Here is a 15661-nt window from a genome sequence, read left to right as displayed (position 1 = left end):
ACCAAAAAAAGGACAAAAAATTTACTTGGGTACAGTGTCGCACAACCGCGCAATTTGCCATATCACAAAAAAAAGGCCTGGTCATGAAGGGGGTAAAACCGAAGTGGTTAATGAAGTCTCAAACAAGCCGCAATGAAGTCGCATGGCAAAGTCTTAACTTAAGTCACGTGACTTGCCGGTCCCAGCAGTATGTACCAGCCTAACAGTGTAAGGAAAGCCTTCAGAGTGCCCTATTACAGGGAGGCAACATTTGAATTTTGTGACAATTTGAGAAAATTATAGCATCTGCGGATTTAAATGGAAATGCAAAGACAAATTAATAAAAAAATTAGTTTTTTGTAGCAATTTTCTCTTGTAATCATGCCTTTTTTTGCCTCCTAGATTGTGTCCAATCGTAAACTGAAAGGGACCTTGCAACTGAAGGTGGGAAAACCTGCAGGAAAAGGAACAATCACTGTGAGTTATTAGGTTGTAAAATGTTTAAAAAACAAAACCTATTAAATGGTGTAAAAAAAAGTTAACTGCTTATGTTTTAGGCACGCTTTGAAATGTCTTGTGATGATCGGTTTTACAATAATTACATATTTTCATTTTATACAATCTCCTGCCCATGTTCCTTTCGAACTCACCACACTTTCCCCATGGTTTTTTTTATTTTTTTATTTTTTCTAAATCTGGATGGCCAATGGCAGTTAAAGCATCAAGGATATGGCATGGCAAATCTTCAGCATTTTTTGTATCCTTTTTTTGCAAAATGGATTAGATAGGTAGCTTGTTTCTGTGTCCAGGAGGTGTACTCTTGGTGGTTGCCTGCAATGCCACTGCTGGTGAAAACTGGTATTGCGGTTCGTAACTTGACATGCAATAAAGCTAACAGGCTTGAGGGTCCTGCTGTTCGAAGGTGTTTGAAAAGGATACATTAGTCCTACTAAATAGGTTTGAAAAGAGCAGAAGTCAGAGGTAGAAAACCTATTACTAACAGAATCATCCAAGCTATATGGTAAAGTGTGACTTAAAAAATGTAAAAGCATTTATACCTTTTTTTTTTTTTTTTCCCCAAAACAGATTGTTGCAGAGGAGCTTAAAGACACTCGAATTGTAAATCTAGAGGTGGAAGCTAGGAACCTTGACAAAAAGGTATTGCAATAATGCTGCTGATCAACATAATCTTGCATGAAGAATCAGTACCCCCCCCCCCCCCCCCCCCCAAAGCAACATTTCAGTTATAAAAGTTCATTAACCCTTCAGCATCTCTCCAAACTGAAAACTCACCGGTGGACCGACCCCCCCCCCCCCCCCCCCTTAAAAGAGAAGTATGGCCAAGCTAGCTTGTTCAGATTCTGATGTGGGTGATGGGTATGTACTTATCTTTGCACCCCTGTGACCCATAATCAGCTGACAGAAGGATAAAGTTCGCTGTTGACTGTCACAGACCCGCTCTGCTCCAGTCTCTGGATGTATCTTGACAATAATGTCAGAATCCACCCAGATGCTGACAGCAGCTGGCTCAACCTCGCAGCGAGCCAACCGCTCCTGCCTCCTCCCAAGCCAGCGGCCAGCGTTCAAATGGGCGCTGGAGGGGCAGAGCGAAGAGTGGTAACTGACAGTCACCGCTCTTTGCTCAGTAAAGCTTGAGAACTGATTGATCAGCGGTCATGTGATAGTTCCACTCTTTGGGGGTGGGGGAGAATGGTACGATACTGCAGCCATATAGGTGAGTATGTTAGATTAGAACACCTGTCAATTTTTATTGCTATCTGTGCCCCCCCGTTGGGGAAATTCACCCTCCTCTGTTTGTCCTGTTTGTATTGTTATCAAATTGAATGTAAAAGAAAATCCCAAATTTCGGGTTGACATGAGAACAGTAATGGGGGAGGGGGGGTGGAAATCTTCCGATGGGGGATACTAGTTCTGGTATAGTGGTGGAATCTAATTTCCAATAAAGATGATACGATTTGGTACCCAGTAACAATATTGGATCCATTTAATTTTAATTTGTGAATAGGCAACATGTGAGAAGGGATCCTATAGCTTCATCGGAAATAGCAAAAATGAAATATTTATGCAATATTTCAATTTAATTAATGGAAGGATGGACAGATGGGTAATATCACAGGATATGGTGCATTCATGCAGAATACGCTTTCTAGTATCTAGTTATCCAAATTTAGGTAAAGTTACTTGTTATAATTATAAATACTTCTAACTGGCTAAATTGTAACAACATCTAGAAAACCACTGAAACCCACTGTCAATGTATCATAGGCCTAAAGTGTTACTAAGCCCACAATGGTAAAATCAGTCTGTATATGCAGTAAAGCATGCTTGTTATACTCACTGTGGAACCTAAGGGGTAATCCTCTGCATTGTGTAAAAAAAAAGTTGTTTGATTTTGTCTTCTCTGATCCTCCCCTTCCACTGTCCCCAAATAATTCTACTGATAGTACAGAGCTCTAGGAGGCACTCAGCACAAGCTCAATTAGGTGTGCATTGCTAGAGCCTTTTTTTTTTTGGGGGGGGAGTGCATATGATTGGCACAGGGCCAATTGGCACTGTCTAGAGGGTCAGGGGTCATGCAGCCTCATAGGACAGTCAGAGTAGAATGAAAACTCATCCTACAAGATTTAACCAGTGTTCAGACGGATACTGATAGAAGTCAGAAGACTGCTGATGAGAAAAGGTATTTAACAGTTTATATTTACTAAAATAATTGCATTTCCATGTTCTGTGTACTGTGGAGACCAGATATAGTGAATGCAGGCTCCTGGGTTTAGTAACACTTTAATTATGTACTGACTGTTTAATATCCTGTTTATGTGTAACTATTTTTTTTCCTCCATTTTATTTTTAGGATTTCCTTGGTAAATCGGATCCATTCCTGGAGTTGTACAGGCAAGGCGATGATGGATCCTGGCAGCTAGCACACAGGACAGAGGTAGACCATCTCCTACACATTATGACTTTATGCTTAAATGGGCTATACAATGGCCTCTTTGTTCCATTTAGAGTGGACCTGTTTTTGTCTATTTAGTGCACCCTAAAGCAGCCTGTCACCATAGTGTTAAAAAAAAATGGCAGCCACCTGAAGTAAAAAGAAGCAGCTTAAAACACATCTAGACCCAAAAATCAAAATGTCTTTTATTGCAGTTTACCAGCCTTATATGTGGTGGTTGCATTAGTTCTCATTTTTCAGGATTTTTTTTTTTTTTTTTTTTTTTTTTTACTTCAGTTGCATCTATTTAACCTGCAAATACACTTCCTGTCTCTGAGTGGCTACTCTCACTCCCCTACAGAATCTATGGAAGGCGCTATGTTTATCACTCAGGCTGAACTTCAAACATGTCTTTTTTTTGCTAAACTTCATTATATGGGGTATGAGGAGATTAGTAATTTATACATTAAAGAGGTCTGTCAGTGTATAAAGATGCAGATAGTATCTGTTTCAGCTGTGAAAGGGTACCTGGGTAGGTGCAAAGACACATTGTAGAAAGGTGGGTGTTGCCCCATGAAAGGGTAACAGTCTAGCACAGTGTTTCTCCACTCCAGTCCTCAAGGCGCCCCAACCGGTCATGTTTTCAGGATTTCCCTCAGATGAAACGACTGTGGTAATTACTAAGGCAGTGAAGCTGATCAAAATCACCTGTGCAAAATAATGGGTAGCCTGAAAACATGACCTGTTGGGGCGCCTTGAGGACTGGAGTTGAGAAACACTGGTCTAGCAAGTCAGGTCACCCTCCCCAGGAGACAGATTGCTGCAGTAGTAGAGGATGTGTGTAGAAAGACACGCAAGTGAGCCCGTCCAAGCACGTCTGGCTTTAGGGTCAGTTCACACCAGCGCGCGGTGCAGAAAAGGCGCATATTGAGCATGTTTCCTGCATCATATTCAAAATGTACTGCCTTTGCAATCTGCCAATATCTTAACACACCCTAGTAACGCAGATTGAAAACGCAGTGCGTTTTGTGGGCAGCACATAACATGGTATCGCAGTACTGTGTGGAGATATATATATATATTACACAAAAAGTGTACCTGCTGACTTTTAATAATTAGACACTCGGGCGCACAAAGCCTCGTTCCTCTCCCCGGCGCCGGCATTGTAACAATGGGCGTCCGGCTGCGGCTTAACTGAATGGCCGGGCAATCTTCTGGGACCTGTGATGTATTTTGGACATTGGAGGGAGGGGGGAGAGGTGCACTTCCAGGGGAGGAAGTGGGAGTTGGGTGCCTGTCAAAACTGGGTCCCCCCCCCCAAAAAAAGACATGCCAAATGTTGCATGTCAGGGGGTCACCAGTACTTAAAAAGGAAGTTCAGTTTTTGGGTGGAACTCTGCTTTAAAGTAGTAAGTTCTACAACACCTAATGCTCACGCTGCTTTTCTATTAGGCCTCGTGTACATTGCGCTTTTAGGTCCGCTGCATGAGATTAATTTCAGGCACTTCTATAGCACCTTCAATTTACGCAGCGCTTTACATATAAATTGTACATTCACATCAGTCCCTACCCTCAAGGAGCTTACAACCTAAGGTCCCCAACACACATTCATACATATACTAGGGCCAATTTTAGACAGGATCCAAATAACCTACCAGCATGTCTTTAGATTGTGGGAGGAAACCAGAGTACGCGGAGGCAATCCACACAGGCACAGGGAGAACATACAAACTCCAGGCAGATGGTGTCCTGGGCAGGATTCGAACCAGCGACCCTTTTTGCTGCTAGGTGAAAGTGCTACCCACTACACCACTGTGCCGCCCATGAGATCATGGCATTTAGGTGCCTGCAGAAGGCACAGGCGCGCTGCCCATGCTACCAGCAGCCTGGTAAATTTATATGTAAGGCGGAAAGCTGCTGTGGCTGGATGGTGCACAGATTGGTAATAGCGTTTAGGGCAATAAATGTCCAGAGACGTATGTCTGGAACACAAGGGTAGATTTACTAAAACTGGTGCACACAAAATGTGGTGCAGCTGTGCAAGGTAACCAATCAGCTTCCAGGTTTTATTGTTAAAGCTTAATTGAACAAGCTGATTGGTTACTATGCACAGCTGCATCAGATTCTAAGTGCACCAGCTTTAGTAAATCTCCCCCTGTGGCTGCTTGCGCTCTAACTGCATTCGCCCCCTTTCACATGGGCCTGTCAGGTTTTTCAGGCGGACCTGATCGGACCATCCATTCACCCCTATGGGGCAGCGGATGTCGGCGGTGACATGTCAGCTGACACCTGCTGCTATTCGATCCTGTCCATGAATTCCAGATGGATGGAGACCCTATTTTCCACCTGTCATCAGATCGGATGAAAACGGACAGGCGGTCCATTTTCATCCAATCTCCTCCTAGAGAACAGTGGGGCTCTGAAAGGTTCATCTTAGCACAGTGAGCGGAGACGGACCTGTCATCCACCTTCTCAGTGGGGATCAGCGGAGCGATTCCGCCGGTCGAATCGCCCGTGTGAAAGAGCCCTTCCATCTACAAATGATCAATTCAGGGATTAGCATGGGTTTCTGAATTATTTGCATTGTATTGGACACCTTTTGAGCTCAATGCAGCATAAATGACTCTTGTTGGGACACAATGAATGTTTATCCTTGGCTCCAATGGCTGTATAATAAATTGTGCATTCTATGTTTTCTGCAGGTGGTGAAGAACAATCTAAATCCTTGCTGGAAGAAATTCAGTGTTAACTTGCAGAGCTTGTGCGGTGGGGACTTAAATAAACCTATCAAGGTGAGGAGCGAAATTTTGTCAGACAGAATGACTTCTAAATAGGAGGTTTAGGGAAAAGGCATATCCAGTTTTCATTATGTCAGCAGTCATTGCTAACGTCTCTGTTTAAAATGCAAGTTGTCTGGCTGTCATACTGACCCTCTGGCTTTATTGAATTCTGAGTCACTGACTTTAGTATTGAGACTTAGGCCTGGCTCACACCTATGCGTTTTTTTTTTTTTCTGGTGTGTTTTTTTTTTTTTTTTTTTTGTGCTTTTTTCAGAGACGCACTACAGTCCATTTTAACATGATTTCCTATGGGAAACATTCACATCTATGCTTTTTTCAACTGCTTCATTTTTGGAAAGGGTCGGGGACCTTTTTAAACACCAAACTGTGTTTTTTTTTTTTTGGTTCATTAGACTTCAATGGAGAAGATGCAGAAAAGCATGTTGTGCAAAAACGGATCAAAAGCAAACTGCATGGGTATGAACCAGGAGCTGGCCATACACCATACAATTTTCTTATTCAATTTTCTTTAGATTTACCTTCAACTATGTAGTAGAAGGGCCTGCCTGATTGCATACACATTGAAAGTGTTTAGGTTTGACCTCCCTATTATATGTTTTTGGTAAACCTAAAGGAAAGTTGCACAAGATAAATGTATAATGTATGGCCAGCATATAGGACTCTTTTGGGGTTGATTTACTAAAACTGGAGAGTGCAAAATCTAGTGCAGCTGTGCATGGTTGCCAATCAGCTTCTAACTTCAGCTTGTTCAATTAACCTGGAAGCTGTTTGGTTTCTATGCACAGCTGCACCAGATTTTGCACTCTCCAGTTTTGGTAAATCCACCCCACTGTCTTCTTCTGATTTTCATTTGCAGCATGATTTTTGTAGGTATGTGACTTGTGTATGAAAGGGAGACGCACGGCCAGGTAATCGGCATTTTCAAAAGGAGACCAGAAATGTCAACTACCACATTTCTCTCATAACAAGGGTACTAATTCATAAGTCCTCTAATGACTCAGGACTGTGTTTTGAACCTGTTTTGAACCTGTTTTGGTCATGCAGGCAAAGCATCAGGCTCATTAAGGCCCCAATCACATCTAGGCGTCTCGGATCGTGGGTAGAATCGCTGCAATTCTGCCCACAATCCAGAATCATGGAAAATCGCAGGACGCCCTTGCGATCCCCGTCACTTCCAATGGCACCAAGATCGCATTACGATTTTGCCGTGGTTGTTGCCCAACGAATCACGGTAAAATTGCGCACACTGAATTACGGTACGCTTGTCGCCCCAAAAAAGTTCTTGAATCGTGCCGTGATCAGGGTGCCATTGGAAGTGACGGGAATCGCAAGGGCGTGTCGTGATTTGCGATCGCGGGCAGAATCACTGCGATTCTGCCTGTGAGCCGAGACGCCTAGCTGTGAATGGAGCCTTAAAGTTGAGCTTCAGCTTTTGTTACACTTTACCCCAAACTGTCCCTCACTAATATGTGAGACCTCTGGATGTTTGCTGTTCAACCACCTTGGCAATCAGAATTTTCAGAAGGATCTCATCAAAGTTTTATTATGACAAACTTATTTATATCAGTATTTAGATATTCCAGGACTCCCCAGAAACGTTCATGTCTCCAGCTCCATGTGGGATATGTGATTAAATTGACCCTGCTGCTACATTTTAAATGTGTTGTAATAATGGAAATGTACTATATACTTGCCTTTCCTGCTGCTGATCCGAACTCCTTTTAGAAACTACAGTGCTTAGAAAATCTTCTTTCTACACTTCTGGGAGTGATGGATTTCTGCTTCCCTGCTGAGTGCTGTGGTTCCTTCCACCAGACACTTTTGGGTAGTGCGGTGATTGTTGCCTATGGAGAGAACCACAGTGCTCAGAGGGAGACCAGGAATCTGACACTCCCAGAAGTGTGTTGGATGAAGAGGATTCTGCAAGCTTCCATAGTACCTGAAGAGAACGAGGGTCAGCAGCTCATGAGACGGACAACAATAATATATCTTTAGAGGAAAATGTTTTTTCTACTTTAATATTTTTTTAAAGCAATGGAAAAAAAAGTGTTTGAGTATGCACAGTCAACTTTACTAAATGGACTTTGGACATGGGGGGTTATTTACTAAAGGAGAATACACTTTGCACTACAAGTGCACTTGGAAGTGCAGTCGCCTTAGATCCGAGGGGGACATGGAAGAAAAATAAACAGCATTTTAGCTTGCACATGATTGGATGTTAAAATCAGCAGAGCTTCCACTCGTTTCAGATCTACCCTTCAGATTTACAGCGGCTGCACTTCCAAGTGCACTTGCAGTGCCTAGTGGATTTGCCTTTCGTAAATAACCCCCATGGTGTACTATAGAAATATCACTTTTTTAATCATTTTTTCATCAGTTTGATGCATGTCTTAATAAATTTTAGCATTTTAATTGCCATAATACGTACTTTCAGGACCGAAAAAAAAGTCCAGCTGAACAGAGTCTGGTCTGTGGTGGTGTCTTCCTATTGTAAAAACAAAATATTCATAAGCCATATTTTTCTTTTTTTTTTTTTTTTTTTTACCTTTTGGTTCACGTTACTGCGGCTGAGATTTGATTTTTAGTGCGATTTATGTAGTGCGGCTTGGTTGCATTTTGGATTTGGTTTGCATACTCTACGGGGTCAAAATCGCTCTGGAATAGCACCGAAGTAGCACAGGACCATTTTTCAAAATTGTGCAGTGCTGTGCAACATTGGTGTGAACAGGCACCATTGAAAACAATGTGATTTCGATTTTTATTTGATTCTGTGTAACTCAATTTGCGTCTAAAATCTCGCTAGTGTGAACCAGGTCTTAGCTGATTAAAAAAAATTACATTTATACTTTCTAGACCCAAACATGGTAGATAAACAAACATCTACTCAAAAACTCTATACATCACCTTTTTAAAGTGGTCCAAGATTCTAAAATTGTTGGCTTAACTTCTACTGGCCCATACCCATTTTATTGTAACAGGAGTTGTGTCTTCAGGTGGAAAGTTATGTGACCACTACTGAATTCCCTGAAAGGGCTTTAGGTTGTCTTTTTGGGGCAAGAACAGTCAATAGTTAACATTGCCAGAACAATGGGGTCAACCCTTCACTAGAGACCACATGGCCAAAGCATTGGCTTTGGTCATGTGGTCCATTGTCAAGGGGAGCCCAAAGGAGAGCTCCACTCCTAACTGGAGATGTCAAGCAAGAAATGATTAAGTGGCTTTGCTAGAAGGGAGGAAAGTAGTAAAAGAAACCAAACAAAAAAATCATAAACTGCATCAAACTGATTGATAAATGACCAACTTTAAATGTGAGAATCTGTTAGGACAGTTATCACAGCCTCTACCTCCATCCAATTCTGGAGGCTGCCCTGGCCTGACTTGCTGAAGCAGGGCTGATTCCAGGGCAGAGCAATGCACAACCTCATGCAGAAGAGTGACGCCTGCCTTGGAACTAGCACCTCATCTGGTAATCAGACAATTGCAGCCTCCAGCACTGGATTGAGCTTCATCTGTGACTGTGAATGGTCATGCTGGTGGTTCGTTTTTAAAAAAATTCTATAATGTAATTAAAAACTTTGTGTCTGGGCTTCTGTATCTGTTTCAATGTCAGGTCTCAGTTAGCGATCACGATGACAGCTCCAGCTCCGATCTCATAGGAGAATTCGAGTGCGTGACTTCCAAGCTGCTGGGAGCTCAGGAGCAGCCGGTGAGCCCTATAACCTCTTCTCACTGCGTGCCTCTCTTTCTCTAGGTTCACTGTACAGATTATGATAGCGATGGGTCACATGACTTGATAGGGATATTTGAGACTAACTTGTCTCAGCTGCAGAAAGCAGGAGGAGGTTCTCCGGTGAGCTCTTTAATGTTTTTATTCACAATCAAATAACTTTGCTAATTATCTCCTACTCTGCTATGGATGCATCCAGGGCTGGGCCTCTTCACCCACTGACATGGTATGGTGGGCCTCTTCACCCACTGACATGGTATTATAGGGCCCCTCCTCCCTCTGACATGGTATTATAGGGCCCCTCCTCCCTCTGACATGGTATGGTGGGTCCCTCCTCCCACTGACATGGTATTATAGGGCCCCTCCTCCCACTGACATGGTGTTATAGGGCCCCTCCTCCCACTGACATGGTGTTATAGGGCCCCTCCTCCCACTGACATGGTGTTATAGGGCCCCTCCTCCCACTGACATGGTGTTATAGGGCCCCTCCTCCCACTGACATGGTGTTATAGGGCCCCTCCTCCCACTGACATGGTATTATAGGGCCCTTCCTCCCACTGACATGGTGTGGGGGGGGCCCCTCGTCCCACTGACATGGCGTGGGGGGGGGGCCCCTCGTCCCACTGACATGGCGTGGGGGGGGGCCAATCAGGCTAGGAAAAAGGCAGCACAGGATAACTGATCTGGGGTGGGGCACAGAGTATAAATCCGGCCTTGGGTGCATCATGATGGCTAATCACTGCTCTCATTGCATGCGTATTTGGAAAAGCCTGCGGCTCTCAAAACTGTTTCTGCTGTTAATCACTATGGATGGGGTTAGCTATGGTTGGGCACCAGTTAACGTGAACTTACTGAGATGTCTAAACCAGACAGCAGTACTTGGTTAGTATTTAATGTCAAATGTCTGTGAAATGTGATTTTTGTATAGGTGGAATTTGAATGTATTAATCCCCAAAAAAAGCAGAAGAAGAAGAGCTACAAAAATTCTGGGACTGTTCGCGTCAAGTTTTGTAAAGTAAGTTTTCTTTCTTCACTTCTCTGTAAATGTTTTGTCTCCATGAAGTGTATTTTAAGTTCAACTCCAGCCAGAATTTTTTTTTTTAGTTTTGAATAGAGTAGGGAAGGAAAAAAAAAAACTTGGTCGGTGACTCCACTGCAGAGATTTCTTTTCACAGTGTATGTCAGTGACACCAAGACAAGAAATAGGGGGAACAGGGGGAAGCAGGGTGGATGTGTTGGCCTATCTGTGGCCAAATTGACCATATTGTGTGCTGTTGCTTCTTTTAAGGAATCTCCTGATCCTGGAATATTGCTACTGGCCTTATAGAGTGAATCAACACATTTGGGCTTTATGTAAGTGCAAATATGATTAGGATTCAGGAATTCTAATCCCTGCCCTTTGTCAAGTTACTGTGGGCCAGCAATATTACTGAGGAACAGGCTAGTCTCTGGGAGCTACTAGGGACCAAAAACGTCCCTGAGGAACAGGCTAGTCTCTGGGTGCTGCTAGGGACCAGTACTATCACAAAGGGACTAGCTAGTCTGTGGTTGCTACTAGTAACCAGCAATATCTCGGAGGGACAATCAAGTCTGTTGGTGTAATATTAGATTGAAGTTACTCTGTGGATGCATGTCCATCTGTGGCAAGCAGTACATTGACCCACATAAAGATCTTTCCAAAAAAAAAATTATTGCATATTTGTTAGGGTAATTGCCATATATTTATGTCTAATGATGGTCGTTCTCTATCTAGATAGATGTGGAGTATTCATTCCTGGACTATGTGATGGGTGGCTGCCAAATCAACTTTACTGTAAGTAAATTGCATAGCAGTTAAGCTAATTTACAATTGCTAAGTGTATATATATGTGTGTATATATGTATATATGTGTATATATATATATATGTATGTGTGTGTGTGTGTGTGTGTGTGTGTATATATATATATATATATATATATATATATATATATATATATATATATATATATATATATATATATATATATATATATATATATATATACACACACTTATAATTGTGATTAAAATATATGTACATGTGTCAAAATAACTTGCCGCTCCGATGATGAAAATATGCAAAGCATACAAACTTGGTGCAATAGCAAAAACATGAAAGTAAATTAAAGTCACTTTTATTGTGTATGTACAATAAAAGTGACAGTCCCAATACAATAATATAACACCACTGTGTTATAGAAAATATCTTATGGAGATGAATCTCATGGTCACCGCTTTAGGGAATGGACTCTTACCAGAACGAGTAGACTGTATTACAGAGTCAAGTCATCCTGTGAGTAATATCCTGTAATGAGGTGCTATGACCTGTGTTGCTTGGTTGGACTCCCGTGATGTCTCCACCAAGATATAGCTTTCCAGAGCAATATTGCAAGTATCGCAAACAGACGTGGCGACATCACGTGCGTTAGTGCCACCCAACGTGTTTGTCACAACTGACGTCATAGGGGGCATCAAATCCCAACCACGACACTACCTGCCTGGAGTTTGCATGTTCTCCCTGTGCCTGCGTGGGTTTCCTCCGGGTACTCCGGTTTCCTCCCACACTCCAAAGACATGCTGGTAGGTTAATTGGATCCTGTCTAAATTGTCCCTAGTAGGGTATAGGGACTGATGTGAATGTACAATGTATATGTAAAGTGCTGCGTAAATTGACAGTGCTATATAAGTAACTGAAATAAATAGAGTACATGTGCACACTATATAAAAAGTTGCCATTTTTCTTGCAATGCAGTTATTGTACTTAATCCGTGCCCAGGCACGGATTAAGTGACAGCACGCTACACGCCAGACCGTGACACCCGCAAGATACACCGTTCCAGGGACATTTGGATATTCATCCTTTGGTCATTCAGCTGATATTCTAGGCTCCAGTGACTGCTTGTCCCCTATACCAATATGGGAATTACATTGGCATAGATTACAGGATATTGCAGCCACCATGCACTTAAAAATCTGCCCAATACTCAGTCTGACGGCCGTGCAATACTAGAACGGACTCTATTCTCTCCAGTGCCTGCCTATACATGGAATCATTACACTGGAATCAATATTTATGTATAAAAACTTTTCGAACCCTCAGCCCCTGAGGAAGGTATCTGAATACTTCATACCGGAAACGTGTCGGGCATTAGGGCATTTACACTGTATGACGTTTATGTGTATAGTTTCTATTTTGTTTTCCATGTGATACATATTGTGCATTCTTGTCATATGTAGATTTTATATGTTTTTTATTCTATATCATTAAAAGATTATATTTTATTCATTGAGTGGGTGGTCTGTCAAAGTCCCATTTGAGGGGGGTTACCTTCTTTTTTCCAATTAATAGGGATGGGACCACCATGCTCTGTGTGCCATGATGGGAGTCTCTCTTTTTTCTAGTTATTGTACTAAATGTTCAAAATGTCCTTGATGGGACAAAAATCTCTTTATGACTTAAAGCTGATCTCTGGGCATAAAGACCTCCCCCCTCATTAATCACTGAGTTAGATAACATTTCAGCTCTAAAATCCTAAATGTACACATTTAATCTGTGGACACATGACATGTTGGTTCCCATATCTTCTGTCATCTTCACTTCAGAGTAGAAGGATCCTTGTTTGGGTGTCCGTGTGCATGCCTGGGTGTTATGATCACCTACTTTTGCCTGTCTAGCAGTGGGGTCCTCTCAGGGTTCACAGAGGGATGGCACCACAAAATGTTGGAATAGAGGGATGAATGGGAGGGTAGAGATTTTTTTGCCTAAAAATGGGCTTTCAATTTATTAGCTCTCCACTAGTGCTGTTTGCAACTAGACATAACAAAACCCCAGTGCAGTTTCAGAATAACTAATATGGGTTCATCTGTCTCTAACTGTCATACATCTGGAAACTTAACACACAAGAACTGTCATCAATTTGTCATGTCATAGTTATGCTTGACTGGATCAGGAGAAAAAAATATCTACTTTTCTGCTTCATTTGCCAGTCATGATGCATTGATTGAGTTGACACTCTCAGTATGACTTCTTATTACTCTCAATGATCTTGGCAAGATGGGCTCTGACAACAAATGATTCCAGGTGCGTGGTTTAACAGATAAGATAATTTGCTATCTTATCTTGCTGGCTTAAACGGAAAGACAAATGCAAATATATATATATATTCTCAATTGCTTTAGCTAGAACTAAACTGTGGTATACATGATAAAACCTCTTCTGTGCATGCATTGTATAAATATGCGAAGAACAGTAATGTGTAATACATCCTGTCTGCTCATTTCAGGTTGGTATAGATTTCACCGGTTCAAATGGGGATCCCAAATCGCCCGACTCGCTCCATTACATTAGCCCAAATGGAGTGAATGAGTACTTGACCGCGATCTGGTGTGTGGGGAACGTGGTCCAGGATTACGACACGTAAGCTTGTTGTGGTGATTTATTTCTTAAAGTGATAATAAAGCTTCTGATTTTATTACATTACGATAATAAACATGTCATATTTACCTGCTGTGTGTAGTGGTTTTGCAAAGAGCAGCCCAGATCCTCCTCTTCTCAGGTCCCCCGCCGGCGCTTCTGGCCCCTCTATCCTGCCGGGTGCCCCTAGAGCAGTGATGGCGAACCTTGGCACCTCAGAAGTTTTGAAACTACATTTCCCATGATGCTCAACTACACTGCAGAGTGCATGAGCATCATGGGAAATGTGGTTCCAAAACATTTGGGGGTGCCAAGGCTTGCCATCACTGCCCTAGAGCAAGCAGCTTGCTGTGGGGGCACCCAGGCAGGTTCGCTGCTGCACTGTGTCCATTCACAAACAGAGCCACGGTTTGGCCCCACCCCTCTCTCTCCTCATTGGCCCGCTAGCCATTATGGACAGCAGGGGCAGCCAATGGCTGCCGCAGCTGTCCCAGCCAAAGAGGAGGGAGAGTCCCTAGAGAGCCGAGGCTCTCGTGTACATCGCTGGAGGATGATCATGCTCAGGTAAGTATTGGGCTGCTGGGGGAAGGTTTTTTACCTTCATGTGTTGAAGGTAAAAAACGTTGAGCCTTTAGAACCACTTTAAGAAGCAAGGATAGTTAATATAACAAAGCGAACTATCACTGCACAAGGCAACATGTAAAGATGTAACAAAACTCCGGTTGTTAAAGGATCAGTCCACCCAAAACTAAAAAAATACATTTGTTTTTTTCAGTAGATGCTAGGGCATTAAACGCTGACTGTTTGTTCTATTTCTCAGAGACTCCGTTGGTGACATCTCAGTGCATAGCAGCTGTGCCCATTATTAAGGCCTCCCAGAATCCATAATGGATTTTTTTATTTACAATTCTGAAGACTATAACAGGAGGGGCTGAAACAGAGGTTGATGGGAACCCCCAAAACTCTCAGTTGGAAAGAAACAGTAGTTTTACTGTATGTAATGGGGATCTCTGTGTTGGAGGATATCCAAGCCATGTAAGAAGCCAGGCATTGACTCCATAAATGGCTAAAATATCACTTTTGGATGGAGTTTTTTAGGGTATTGCACATGTTGAAAACAGGAGACCTTAGGAGACATTGTACTCCTCCTCCTCTTCTCCGTCATCCAACTCTAAATGGATAGCCTGACTAACTGCTTCAAATTTTTCTTATTTTGCAATTGAGAACAATCAAGGCCAACAGTTCACATGTCTGGATATTTATAAAAGTTTTATTTTTTTTTCCCTCTAAGTTTTGATGCATTCATTTTTTCAGGGACAAACAGTTTCCAGCATTTGGATTTGGGGCCCAGGTTCCTCCAAACTGGCAGGTAAGATGGAACTGGGTAAAAAGAAAACAAAAAATGGCATAACGCATACTGGGTAAACCTTGTTTGTTGTCCATTGCCAAAACCAATGAGTAGCGGCTGTATAACAGTAACCATAGTGGTCCACGTGACTGCCATGGGGCCTGGTGTAGGATCAGGGACCAATTGGGGTGGCTGTTAATCTGAAGTTTGCTGTATAGAAGGACTGAAGTTGGACCTCAGGATCCATCTGTGTAGTAAACCTAACCATTTACAAGTGATGGCGAACCTTGGCACCCCAGATGTTTTGGAACTACATTTCCCATGATGCTCATGCACTCTGCTGTGTAGTTGAGCACCATGGGAAATGTAGTTCCAAAACATCTGGGGTGCCAAGGTTAGTGATCACTGCCATATACTAT

General features: G+C 42.5%; 1 protein-coding gene across 1 annotated transcript in view; it reads left to right on the top strand.

Moving 5' to 3' along the window:
• CPNE1 (copine 1) overlaps window positions 1–15661 on the top strand; it is a gene marked incomplete in the record, with an annotated part of 50893 nt that overhangs the window by 13800 nt on the left and 21432 nt on the right. Inside the window, 9 exon segments of the mRNA XM_073606566.1 lie at window positions 382–456; window positions 1066–1137; window positions 2852–2935; window positions 5635–5724; window positions 9485–9583; window positions 10389–10475; window positions 11214–11273; window positions 13764–13897; window positions 15209–15263. Of these exon segments, the coding sequence (XP_073462667.1) occupies window positions 382–456; window positions 1066–1137; window positions 2852–2935; window positions 5635–5724; window positions 9485–9583; window positions 10389–10475; window positions 11214–11273; window positions 13764–13897; window positions 15209–15263 (756 nt within the window).

Source organism: Aquarana catesbeiana, linkage group LG12, assembly GCF_042186555.1.
Source record: "Aquarana catesbeiana isolate 2022-GZ linkage group LG12, ASM4218655v1, whole genome shotgun sequence".
Taxonomy (NCBI): Eukaryota; Metazoa; Chordata; class Amphibia; order Anura; family Ranidae; genus Aquarana; species Aquarana catesbeiana.
Note: the sequence above shows the minus strand (reverse complement) of the source record. Positions and strands in the feature narration are given on the sequence as shown.